The sequence below is a fragment of the Entelurus aequoreus genome, linkage group LG05, assembly GCF_033978785.1.
Source record: "Entelurus aequoreus isolate RoL-2023_Sb linkage group LG05, RoL_Eaeq_v1.1, whole genome shotgun sequence".
NCBI classification, from domain to species: Eukaryota; Metazoa; Chordata; class Actinopteri; order Syngnathiformes; family Syngnathidae; genus Entelurus; species Entelurus aequoreus.
Window position 1 is genome coordinate 66,778,133 of NC_084735.1, and position 13,995 is coordinate 66,792,127.

Sequence of the window (13,995 nt, forward strand, 5' to 3'; positions counted from 1 at the left end):
CATTGTATTCTGTTTTTATTTACGATTTATACAACGCGCCAACTTCACTGGTTTTGAGTTTTGTATATGAAAAGTGATTGTGGGTAAAACAAATATATACAGTATATAGTATATGACACTACATTAATCTCACATAGGCAAACAAAGCCTACATTTATTTAGGTAAAGTTTCCTAAATAATACATAATCTAAGTATCATTAAATTATACATAGCAGTTGCTATAAAACAGCCATTGCATGTTGTTTATGTAAAAAAAAAATACTGGCAATTAAAATGAATCACTCAGTACGTATCTTGTTTTTATTTTTATCTTCAGCTATTTAGAGACCCTACATACAGAGTTGAATATAGATAAGATAACGCAGTCAGTGCAGAAAAAATGGTTTAAAAATCATTTGTTTTGCCCTGTGATTTTAAATTGTTTAAAGATGGTTCCCAAAGAGCAGCAACATTTGAAAAACACCACTTTTTACATTTGACCAGACACGTATATTTGCAATTTTGCACAAAGTATCAGTGGTAAAGTACATTACTAATGTACAGTGAATTAACACATTAGGGTCACACATAGATAATATAAGGATCATTCCTACCAAAAAAAAAAATGGATCTGGGATTCAAAGCTTATCAGTTTCTACCACCGTACTACATAGATACAGTATGTTACAAAATGTGTAGTTTGGGAAGGCATAATCTTATGATGATCCACAGTGACGCCTGCTGGTCAAAGGTCACCATTATTTTGTAACATTTTTTGATAACACCAAAATAGTAGTCAAGAAATAGTACTTGTACACAAGTACAAGTAAAATTACAGGGGTACAAATCCATATCTTTTTTATTCACAATTTTTCTACTCAATAACGTTTTTGATTTACAAAATGAATGGATGGATATTGAATATGGAATATAGCGTTATATAATACTTCTACCAGTATAAGAACAAATTGACTAAAATCCCTTTAAAATATACATTAGACCTTAATTTGAAAAATTATGAAAAGTTACAATTACTAGATGCATCAAACAAGTAAACGTTAATAGAAGAGAACATAATCATGCATGAAAAAATATTAGACATGAGCTGAAATTGTTCTCTGTCCCATACTTTCATTTATACATACTGTACTGATATAAGAAGTTTTAAAGTATGCGGGGCAACACCTTTATGAATAAAAGTACACCATATTAGATTTTTTTTTCAATATTTAAAACACTTCCTTGTGGTCTACATAACATGTAATGGTGTTTCTTCGGTCAAAATTTTGCATAGATTATGTTTAACAGACTTTTTTTAAAGATGCTTTCTGACTGTCCCTTCATGATGCGCCGTTTTGTGGGTGGTCTTATTACATGGCTCCACATCAAAAGCGTCTTCTCCCCATTATCCATGTTTTAGTTTTTAGTGCTTCCATATAGATTCTACTGACAGATATAAGTTATGCTACTTTGTATCAGAAATGGCAGCAGCGCAAGATGTATATGCAAGTACGAGCCAGTCTGCCCCACAACACGAGGATAGAGAAAAAGAAGGAGCTTATTGACTAAATTGCGCACTACAATGGCGGACTCGCGCAAAGCACTTTGGATACATTTTCTACCAAAGAAGGAGATATCCGCTGACGACACGATTGTGGAAAAAAACGTTGCGATTGGGGAAAAATTCAAATAGCTGGTTTGGAGGAAGTGTGAAGGAAGGCAAGATTGCCCTTTCAAATTTTCAAGACTTATGCAGATCCCAAATACACAACAACAGGTACCAATAGGTAAGAAATGTCGGTTTTGCATAAGCCCCCTTTAAAATCCTCTTCATGCCGAATTTATTGCAAATATTTGTACTTCCAGAGGCTTTTGTGTTCTTTTTATTCACATTTTTGCCACTCTGTAACAGATAAGATTCACCTCAGACAAGTTAAAAGCTAGTTTAATTGTATTTGCTCATATAATGATAAAACAACTAAATACACATTAGGCTGATTAATACCCAAATGCAAAAAATCTTAAATATTTATATTCCATGTGTGGAGTTTGCATGTGCTCTACGTGACTGCTAGGGTTCCCCTCCAGGTACTCCGGCTTCCTTCCACCTCCAAAGACATGCACCTGGGGATAGGTTGATTGGCAACACTAAATTGGCCCTAGTGTGTGAATGTGAGTGTGAATGTTGTCTGTCTGTGTTGTCCATGCGATGAGGTGGCCACTTGTCCACCTTCCGCCCTAATGCAGTTGAGATAGGCTCCAGCACCCCCCCCCCCCGCGACCCCGAAAGGGACAAGCGGTAGAAAATGTATAGGATGTTTAGGATTTAGATATAAATCCTGATTTAAATAGGCCTTAGTAGTGTCCATATATCCATTTTCTACCGCTTGTCCCGTTCGGGGTCGCGGGGGGTGCTGGGGCCTATCCCAGCTGCATTAGGGCGGAAGGCGAGGTACACCCTGGACAAGTCGCCACCTCATCGCAGGGCCAACACAGATAGACAGACAACATTCACACTCACATTCACACACTAGGGCCAAATTAGTGTTGCCAATCGTGCGGTGACGAAAGTGCACATTTGTCCCTATTATTTCCAATTGGTATCACTTACAAATTCACAACAACGCTTTTGATTGATTGATTGAGACTTTTATTAGTAGATTGCACAGTACGGTACATATTCCGTGCAATTGACCACTAAATGGTAACACCCGAATAAGTTTTTCAACTTGTTTAAGTCGGGGCAGGGGCGTCACTAGCTTTTAAGGACAAGGGGGGCTTAGCCCCCAGGAGATGCAGGATGCGAGCGAACGTAGCGCACGAGCACAAAACTTCACAAACGCTAACAAAGACTTAGAAATTATTCATTGTTATTATTATTATTTCAGTCGGTTTAGTTTCAATCTGTGTTCAGTACAACAGCAAACATGGGTTTGCACAGTGACAATTTTTTTTCAGCATCAACAAAAAACAATTACTTGCATGATCCTTCAAGATACAGTGAAACACAATGAAAGTCATGGCATTAGCCTCTATGTTATTAAAGGCCTACTGAAATGAAATTTTCTTATTTAAACGGGGATAGCAGATCCATTCTATGTGTCATACTTGATCATTTCGCGATATTGCCATATTTTTGCTGAAAGGATTTAGTAGAGAACATCGACGATAAAGTTCGCAACTTTTGGTCGCTGATAAAAAAGCCTTGCCTGTACCGGAAGTAGCGTGACGTCACAGGTTGAAGGGCTCCTCACATCTGCACATTGTTTACACCAGCAGCGAGAGCGATTCGGACCGAGAAAGCAACGATTACCCCATTAATTTGAGCCAGGATGAAAGATTTGTGGATGAGGAAAGTGAGAGGGAAGGATTAGAGTGCAGTGCAGGACGTATATTTTTTCGCTCTGACCGTAACTTAGGTACAAGGGCTCATTGGATTCCACACTCTCTCCTTTTTCTATTGTGGATCACAGATTTGTATTTTAAACCACCCCGGATACTATATCCTCTTGAAAATGAGAGTCGAGAACGCGAAATGGACATTCACAGTGACTTTTATCTCCACAACAATACATCGGCGAAGCACTTTAGCTACGGTGCTAACATGATACCATCGTGCTTAACTGCATATAGAAACAGAAGAAATAAGCCCCTGACTGGAAGGATAGACAGAAGATCAACAATACTACCAAACCCTGGAACTGTAACCACACGGTCAATGCTGTGCCGCCTGGCGAAGCCTAGCAATGCTGTTGCTGACGACGCCATTGAAGCTAACTTAGCTACGGGACCTCGACAGAGCTATGCTAAAAACATTAGCTCTCCACCTACGCCAGCCCTCATCTGCTCATCAACACCCGTGCTCACCTGCGTTCCAGCGATCGACGGCGCGACGAAGGACTTCACCACGATGATCGGTGCGGTCGGCGGCCCGGAGACGGAGGAAGTCAACCCAGACAGGTGAGGACAGCGGCGCGGCGGCGGACGGCGTTGTAGCTTTCGACGACACCCCGACCGCCATCAGAGTCGGCAAGAAACATATATTTCCCCAAAGTTACGTACGTGACATGCACATAGCGGCACGCACGTACGGGCGAGCGATTAAATGTTTGGAAGCCAAAGCTGTACTCACGGTAGCGCGTCTGCTATCCAGTCCTCCTGGTTGTGTTGCTGTAGCCAGCCGCTAATACACCGATCCCACCTACAGCTTTCTTCTTTGCAGTCTCCATTGTTAATTGAACAAATTGCAAAAGATTCACCAACACAGATGTCCAGAATACTGTGGAATTATGTGGTGAAAACAGACGACTTAAGCTGGTCACCGTGCTATTCCAAAATGTCTGCTTCAACCCGTGACGTCACGCGCAAACGTCATCATACCGAAACGTTTTCAGCCGGAAGTTTCCCGGGAAATTTAAAATTGCACTTTATAAATTAACCCGGCCGTATTGGCATGTGTTGCAATGTTAAGATTTCATCATTGATGTATAAACTATCAGACTGCGTGGTCGGTAGTAGTGGGTTTCAGTAGGCCTTTAATTCACAACATGCCACAACTTTCGCTCACAATACAATAATTATTTGTTCCCAAATATTTTGAAGTTGCACATATTACAATTTGGGCTCATATGTGACTAAAATGGTTGTAAATTCAAGCCCTGGAAATATTACTTAATTACTTGAATTAAAGTAATATCTGGATCGGGATAATTTGGCTTGTATATAATATATTTATATATATATATTATGGCAAGCCGTTAAGGAAATTAAATATATATGGAAGTCTGAATAGAAATGAGAAACATTTATATATACTGTAAATATGAAAGACTTAGTCTGCTGATCTGAAAAAGAGCCAAAGCTGTCAAAGAGCTGAGGGACCATCTTCAAAGTGCAATGCTGAAACAAATAATGCAAACAATAAAATGTAACTTCCAGGGCTTGAGATTAACGCAGTCCCGTCGTCCCGGGGACGGTAAAAAAAATGCACGGGACGAAATTAAATGCTCCCCGGGACGATGGCTTTTAACCATTTTTTTTCTTTTTCTTTTTATGTATTTATTCATTTTACATTTTATATTAAATGTCTTGGTTTTTCCACCCTCTGAAAATCCTATGAAATGTTTAACAAGCCATCCTATAATAATACAACAGCTATTAATGTAACAATACAATAAAACAAATATATTTAATGATGTTTTCATTATTTTAACAATAGGCTAATGTATATTACTTTATATAGATTCGACAAGAAACACAAAACTTAAAAACTAAATTATTTACAATTGCAGACACAAGGTTCTTTTCTGCAGTGCTGTGTGCTAATGTGCTTCGTAAACTAACACCCTCCCCGGATTGCTAATAATCAAATGTAAACAATCAAATGCCGATACTTTTTCTTATGCCTTCTGATCTCTCTCTCTCTCTCTCTCTCTCTCTCTCTCTCTCTCTCTCTCTCTCTCTCTCTCTCTCTCTCTCTCTCTCTCTCTCTCTCTATGTCCGCTACTTGCTGTCCATATCCTACCCCCCCCCCCCTCCACACCCCTGATTGTAAATAATGTAAATAATTCAATGTGATTATCTTGTGTGATGACTGTATTATGATGATAGTATATATCTGATAGTATATATCTGTATCATGAATCAATTTAAGTGGACCCCGACTTAAACAAGTTGAAAAACTTATTCGGGTGTTACCATTTAGTGGTCAATTGTACGGAATATGTACTTCACTGTGCAACCTACTAATAAAAGTCTCAATCAATCAATCAATCACCTGCCAGACCGCAAGCAAGGTCGCAGAGAAAATGCGGACTGGCTTTTGAGTGATGTGGGCATTTTCTATATGAACAAGTGGAATGGATTGGATACCGACGCACTAAAGGGGCTCTCTACCTTACACTATGAAGTGAGGGGAAACTGAGTGAATAATGACAGGTTATATGATTATTTATTTAAACTCATATTCGGGCCACTTTATAATGAATATGTCAGCATGTATTTGTAAAAAAAAAAAAAAAAAAAAGTTTTTTTTTTAACAACAAATTATTTAGGGGGGCTTAAGAACATTTTAGGGGGGCTTGAGCCCCCCTAAAATAGGCCTAACAACGCCAATGAGTCGGGGTCCACGTTAATCAATTCATGGTGAGACACAATCGACGTTAAAAGAAGGGAACAAAAGTAGACCCCCAATAAAACTAAATGGCTTCAATTAAGTCCATGTGAAATGTTTCATCATCCATAGAACAAGCCTTGGTAACTCTGTAAACGTGACTGACTGCATGTACCACTTTACCGTAATCACTATAATAAAGTGTACTGGAGTTTAGAACCCTTGACTATTATAGAAGGTATACGTCATGTATGTAATCATACAGACATGCTGACAATGAACTGATGACTGATGCGTCACAGCATATTTCAGCTGAATTTTACGAGGACACTCAAATATTTCAGCCTCACAAAAGCTAAACTGTACGAGGGGACCCAAATGCAACACAGAAATTCCAACACCCATGTCGTTGCGCGGCTATTACATGTATTATAGCGCGCCTTCCAGTAGGTTCTGTACGTGGCAGCGACATCCACTTACACCCACTTCTCTGTCCTCTTCACCCGGGGGTGAAAACTGTTCATACTGCGAGGAGTGACACCACTTTTCAACCTCCGGGAGACGAAGGTGAGTCCATGCAGGATATTGTCTCTCAATGGCGACATCATACATCATACTTGTACAAAGCGAATGGTTCCGAACATGCTGGCATGGTTACCTGCAACAACTGGCTCCGAACTCATCGGCTTACAAGAGTTCAGGAGTTCAAGAAGGGCGAACGACAACGGCTTAATGTCATCGTTACACACCTGCGTGTTTATTTATTTCCGGCTTCGCTCCATGCACTCATAAAAGGAAGGGGATGCAATGTTGTTGTCATGTTTTACCTCGTGAATGTGAGAAACTTTATCGAACTTGCCACAGTATCAACAACAACACACTCGGCTGTTGTTATTCACAGGAATACCTTTTTAAAATGTTTAAGAAGCACAAGTATTGCTATTTTCACCAGAAATTCCTTATTTTTTTACTCACGCGGACGAGCTGCCGCGTTTGGGTTCTCTTCTAGAAACTACTACAGTGTGACGTCACAAGGGGGCGGGGCTTATGGCTCGCAAGTTAAATTATTTATGTTTTAAAAAATGTGTTGGAGACATGACTCATTAAATATGATTCTAAAATATTTTAATATTCGAAAAAATATGTATTACATTTATAAAATTTATAGGTTTATCGTTTAAAAAAAATACATCTAAGTCAATTTAAAAAAAATGAAATGCACCTTATATAGGCTTTGATGATTTAGTGCAGGGGTCCCCAAACTACGGATCCGGCCCGCCAGCGTCCAAAATCTGGCCCGTGGGAAGTCCCAAGTTAAAAAAAAAAAATATATATATATATATATATATCCATCCATACCATCCTTTTTCTACCGCTTGTCCCTTTCATGGGGTCGCGGGGGGTCGCTGGAGCCTATCTCAGCTGCATTTGGGCGGAAGGCGGGGTACACCCTGGACAAGTCACCACCTCAACACAGGGCCAACACAGATAGACAGACAACATTCACACTCACATTCACACACTAGGGCCAGTTTAGTGTTGCCAATCAACCTATATATAAATATATATATATATATATATATATATATATATATATATATATATATATATATATATATATATATATATATATATATATATATATATATATATATATATATATATATATATATATATATATATATATATGTGTGTGTGTGTGTGTGTATCTATTTTTTAAAAATTATTATTATTTTAAATCTGTCCTTTCTAATCCATTTTCTACCGCTTGTTACTCTCGGTGTCTCCTAGCCGCTCAGGCAAATCATATTGTCTAAAAATGCATTTTCTCATCGATAACGTGACATTGTGCTCGGAATATATATATATATATATATATATATATATATATATATATATATATATATATATATATGTATGTATGTATGTATGTATGTATGTATGTATGTATGTATGTATGTATGTGTGTATATATATACATACATATATATACATATATATGTGTGTATATATATATATATATATATATATATATATATATATATATGTATGTATGTATGTATGTATATATATATATGTATGTATGTATGTATGTATGTATGTATGTATGTATGTATGTATGTGTGTATGTATATATATATACACACATACATACATACATATATATATATATATATATATATATATATATCCATCCATTTTCTACCGCTTGTCCCTTTAGGGGTAGCGGGGGGTGCTGGAGCCTATCCCAGCGGAGCCCCCGGCCAATTTTTTTTAACCCAGTGCGGCCCCTGAGTCAAAAAGTTTGGGGACCCCTGATTTAATGTATATTATATAGTACACACATTTTTCACCAAAAATCATGGACAAAATCTCAAGGGTAGATTTAAATTCCCATTTATAAATATGGCGTTCACGGTTGCTGCCTTAAGACAGATAAAATAATAAAAAACATGATCCGATTGTTGTCGTCTGTGCGCAGTTGCTCATAAAATCAACCAGCGCAACAGTATAAAATGTTAAGTAGTGAACTGTACAGGCAAGACAAAACTGAATGTGTTGGTCATAATCACCTTTTGATGTATTGAAATGGACAAAATAACATATTCGTAACATATCTAGACATGTGCACACTGCTTCACTCTAACATTTGCCACAAATTATACATGCGCAAGAAAAAGATGTCTGAAATGTGGCCACTGGAAGCATGTATTTATTAGATTAACTATCTTCCATAGTGCTTATGTTCCACTAAAAGCGGTTTGGCGCTTTAAGGAAAGTGTAGATGGGTGTTCATTTCCGCATGGATCCCCTCACATGATAACAAATGCGTGACATGACATGTATTTATTTAAGCACAGGGTCACCGCTGGGACAGGAAAAGTTATCCAATAGCATGCAGTGTTTGAATTTAAGCCTGTATATGAATATTTGTGAAAGTTCAGTTCATTTTATACACAGTTAAGCAAACATTAAAATAGGGTAAAATTACAATGACACCTTGTTTCACTTAACTTAACCAAATCCTTTGAGTAAAATGTCCTACCTCCTCCTAAAAACACACAGTGCATCCAGACTGGAAACAATGAGTCCAGCTACATGTGATTATTTTGGAGCATGATGACAGTTTGAATTCCAAACTTTTGAGAAAAAAAAAACCCAAATGCAATAGCAAAGAGATTAAAAGCCCATTAAAAACTGAAGCAACACACATGTTTTACAGCCCATTTCATAGAATACAGCTGCTTGGAATTTCCGCCCGTATTCTCTTAAATCCTGCCCTGTTTTTACATCTGTCATAAAGGCCACATTGGGGTCAGGAACCAAACTCCTGCAGACTTCTTTGCAGGATTGTGTGATGGTTGTTTCAGTGTTTGAGAAAGGCAAACTGTGCAATGTCTACAATACGAGTTATTGCGTGATATAGTAGTTTAGACCTCTTGAGTGACATTCATCAAGCAAACTAAAGTACTTGCAAGAATGCACTTAGTTTTGGTGAACTATTCTAGTGTTTTTTTCTATGCATTTTAATTTGAGGCAGGTTCAAAGAATAAGACAGGAAATCTTAAAAACAAAGCTTGTAGGTTTAAAAAAATGCATTTGTTAAAGAATGATTGAGTATTCAAGCAGCATTTCTGCTGATTCAACTTTTATTGCCAATGCAAGTCAGTGCACAGTGAACACAGTCTACCACAAAGCCCCATGCGTGAATAAGCAATGTTTAATCTCGTTGGAAAACAAATGCAACACTTTTTGGAAACAGGTCAAAATTCCCCCTTGGCTGAACTGCTACCACACCAGATTGTATCTGCTCTATCAGCTCAATGCCAACACATAATAAATAAATAAATGATAAATGGGTTATACTTGTATAGCGCTTTTCTACCTTCAAGGTACTCAAAGCGCTTTGACAGTATTTCCACATTCATCCATTCACACACACATTCACACACTGATGGTGGGAGCTGCCATGCAAGGCGCTAACCAGCACCCATCAGGAGCAAGGGTGAAGTGTCTTGCCCAAGGACCCAACGGACGTGACTAGGATGGTAGAAGGTGGGGATTGAACCCGAGTAACCAGCAACCCTCCGATTGCTGGCACGGCCACTCTACCAACTTCGCCACGCCGTCCCTAATAATGGAATATTCTGAGGTAGCAAAGTCATTTGGAGGACCAAAAAAATATCCCAAAGGGAAGATTGGACAATGGTTTAATCTGTTTAAGCATTATGACAGGCAAAGTAAAATTCTTGCATTTTCAATTCATACAAGTGTAAAAAGAAGTTAACCACTGTATGACAAAATATACAAATTATGTAAGCACCTAAACACAGGTAACACTCCGCTATGTACATTCCATTCTTCTATTATTGTTATTGTCAACTTATTACCGTCATATTACACTGATCAACCAGGACAGCACCACTCATCTACAGTGTGTCACAGTAAGTAAAATTTCCGGTACTATAGTAGACATCACACTCTCTCTTTGCCATCGCAAAAAATTAAATAAAGGAAAAAGCCAAAGAAAAATGTAAACAAACATCTGGCGATCCTTTGGTTAGTATATTATTATATAATTATTATATTATATTTGCTATTGCTGTTAAAATCCTTTTTTTAATTTTTTGTCGTACTATATTTTTTTGCAAAAATCCACTCACAATACTTTTTTTGTACTCACGCAAACAAGCTGCTGTTGGGGTTCTCTAGCAACTACAATGATGGTAACGTCACAAGGGGCGGGGCTTATATTACTGCAAGCTAAATCATCTGTAATGATAACATGTTGGACATGTGACTCATTAAATATGATTTTAAAAAAATTTATGTAGAAAAAAAGCCAAATTAAAAGCAAAACAAACAAAAACAGAATAATAATGTGGAGATAATTTGGTAAATATTATATTCTATTATATTTGCTATTGTTTTTAAAAATATACATGTATTTAGTTTTTGTATTACTATTTTTTGCAAATATCCACTTATAAAATTGTAGTTGTTCTGTAAATAATGCGATTTATGATGTCCATGTAGGTTATTGAATAAGACAAAATGAAGATGTTCCTGTGTCTTATCCCCTGGACTTTGCTATGCTGCTGCTGCTGGATAACCCATGCTGAAATATTCTCCTCCATAGGTACAGTAAGTTCCAAGATATTATAGATTGTAATGTATTGCAACTTGACTGGTCCATTCCATTGCCAAGATTCTTACATGCAAAAAGCAAAACAGGTTATTATTTGTCTCCCCTGGCAATGTCCATTGAATTCCTCATGGTTCAACAATTCCATGGAATTGTCCATTACTCTGCTCCAGGACAAGTTTTTGCACAAATGGATGCCTGGCCTCATAAGCTCATGGCCACTGCACTTTGTTTCAAGATCCAAACCAATCCTTAAAGATGTCCATCTTCTCCACACCCACAGGCCAAATGACAGACCTCCTGTACACAGAGAAAGAACTGGTCCACTCCCTGAGAGAGTACATTAAGGCAGAGGAGTCCAAGCTGGCTGAGGTCAAAAGGTACAGCATTCTTTAATATGAGTGTAGAGGCAAAGCAAAGTAAATGATAATGATGATGAGTTGGCACTGGCAGTGACAGGTAAGGGCATGATGTTGGAATCCAGCAAAATTTCTCTGCCACATTTTTGTGCTGTGAAAACAAAACAAATCACTCAAATAACGTGAAGAAAAAAAGCCTCTGTTTGGTTTTGGGCACTACAAGTAGTATGACAAAATAAAGAGTAATCAACGGCATTTTTTATTTTATTTTTTTCCTTTATTTGAAGGGACAATGTACAGAAACATTAAGCTCAAAGACAGATATGTTCTGTACCAGATTATAGCTAAATAGCTAATTTCCATCTGCAGTCCCTGGCTACCTAAATTAAAGGGATACAAAAAGCATGCAATAAAATTATGACAATAAAATCATACACAAGTATTAAGAAAAAAGTCATAAAATGCCCTTTCATGGACACATACTTAATATACAATACAACCACACCTCATTTACATCATCACACAAAGACAATACATGCTTTTGTTCACATCTGTCATCATTTGTAAAAACAACCATGATTTTAACAGACACACCTCACAATTTACAATAAAAATGCTCTCATGGATAAATATAATACACATTAGGTTGATGTGTCAAACATAATGCCCATCTTAGTGACCGTGTGAGCAGCTTTGATTGCTCCAAAGCCACTTTTTAACTTCAATTGTGAATGAAGAGTAATCTGTTAGACTTTTCAAGTTTTAGCTTATTACTTAGCAGTTGTGTGCACCTGACCTTTGTTGGTTAGCATATTAAAGTCTAAATCAGTGTCTTTCAAACTTCGCTCATTATTAATAGACATTTAACATACATTTGTTAGCTTCTCTTCAGTGTGAGGTTCATCAGGGCTCCCTCCTTACACCGCTGTTTTTTTAAAGGGGACCTATGATGAATTTTGTATTTTCTGACTTATAATTTTGTTACAATGTTGGATATTTGTGTGAAACAATGCCAAAGTGTCAAATCATAGGGTGCATGCATTTTGGAATGAGCTTGCATGCAGTTTTGCACACCTGTTTGTGAAGTGTTTCAGTCTGGCAAAGTCGTGCTATGTACAGTCGGTCTTTCCCCTCTGCTTCAGGTTATAAGGAAACAAAAAAAGGCAGGATGAAATATTATTTTCATTAATCATGGATTGCGCATAATAACGTCAACATGCAACATACAGTGGCATGAATGCTGCTTAAAGCAGATTTTTTTTCAAGCAGGTCTGTATTGATGGTGTACCTTATGTTATGACCTGGTTAATCTATACAATGTTTATGAAAAGTGACTATGGAGCAAAATTTGCTCAGAGGCATATATTTTGGAGTGTTTTGAATGTAGATTAAAATCATTATAGGTCCCCTTTAAAAGTAATAAGACAATATAATAATAAATCAACTGCTTTTACATCTTGTGTTAGCTTTTTACTTAGCCAAGTGCTACTTACTAGTTGTGTGTACCTGAGCTTTGTTGGTTAGCTTTTAAAGTCTAAATCAGTGTCTTTCAAACTCCCCTTATTAATAATATTCATTTAATATAGATTATCACACATCTTTGTTAGCCTCTCTTTAATGTTTGGACCGCTGCTTTTCTTTAATTCGCTTTCTCTCTTTCAGGGAATACTCCCTCATTTCAATGATGTGAGAACTTTTCCACTTGCCTTGTTATTCATAGCATTAATAAGATATTGCTCTGGTTTAAGCTGGGCCAAGAAGCTGGACGATCAGACCAAAGTGTCCACGTCTGACCCGGAAGGCTTCCTGGCTCACCCAGTGAACGCGTACAAGCTGATGAAGAGACTCAACACAGAGTGGTCACAACTGGAAAACCTGGTGCTGCAGAATCCTTCAGATGGTAGGAAAATAAGTACACATGGAGCAAGATTGTTTTGTTTGTCATCTGTCTGTGATGGTGAAAACATTATTCACTGTCTATATGGCATTTGCTTTGTTTGGTGCTACTCTTCTGTACAAATCTTCCGTTTACTGTCGATAACATAAACGCTACACAGGTTGCGTTCATTCTCCATAAGGTCAAAAATCAACCATTTCTCTGTACTATGACTGGTAAGCAACAAACAGACGCCAAATTCAGAACACGTTGGACAATGAACCATTTGCTCAACAGATGAGTTAGAGAGGACCAAAAGCTGTATTGTTTTTGCTGCAGCTGTTGATCATCTGACAGTTAGCCCATTTTTGTTGTCAGTACGTGATTGTGTTTTTGCTGTATCTGTGCGAGCCAGATAAGCATATCTCAAGTGTGGATTTTGGGTCTGCAATAAGTCCAAATTCCCTGGAAGGTGAAACATTATATTGATGCGACTTCGACTGGGTCGTAAGGCCATCATTG

The 13,995-nt window shown here is 37.6% G+C and overlaps 1 protein-coding gene and 1 long non-coding RNA gene across 6 annotated transcripts in view; one reads left to right on the forward strand and one right to left on the reverse strand.

Annotated features, from left to right (window-relative positions):
• LOC133650923 (uncharacterized) overlaps positions 1 to 7,099 on the reverse strand; it is a 32,772-nt gene extending 25,673 nt beyond the window's left edge. The window contains exon 1 of the long non-coding RNA XR_009826333.1: positions 7,068 to 7,099. This is a non-coding gene — a long non-coding RNA (uncharacterized LOC133650923). The remainder of the gene's footprint in view (positions 1 to 7,067) is intronic.
• LOC133650922 (prolyl 4-hydroxylase subunit alpha-2-like) overlaps positions 6,502 to 13,995 on the forward strand; it is a 38,832-nt gene continuing 31,338 nt past the window's right edge. For 3 of the 5 annotated variants that reach the window (XM_062048698.1, XM_062048701.1, XM_062048700.1), the window contains exons 1-4: positions 6,503 to 6,659; positions 11,130 to 11,232; positions 11,522 to 11,618; positions 13,346 to 13,497. In XM_062048698.1, coding sequence (XP_061904682.1) covers positions 11,148 to 11,232; positions 11,522 to 11,618; positions 13,346 to 13,497 — 334 coding nt within the window. In that variant the 5' untranslated portion in view covers positions 6,503 to 6,659; positions 11,130 to 11,147. Of the gene's footprint in view, positions 6,660 to 11,129; positions 11,233 to 11,521; positions 11,619 to 13,345; positions 13,498 to 13,995 lie in introns of all 5 variants that reach the window. The other 2 variants (XM_062048702.1, XM_062048703.1) reach the window with 1 other exon arrangement.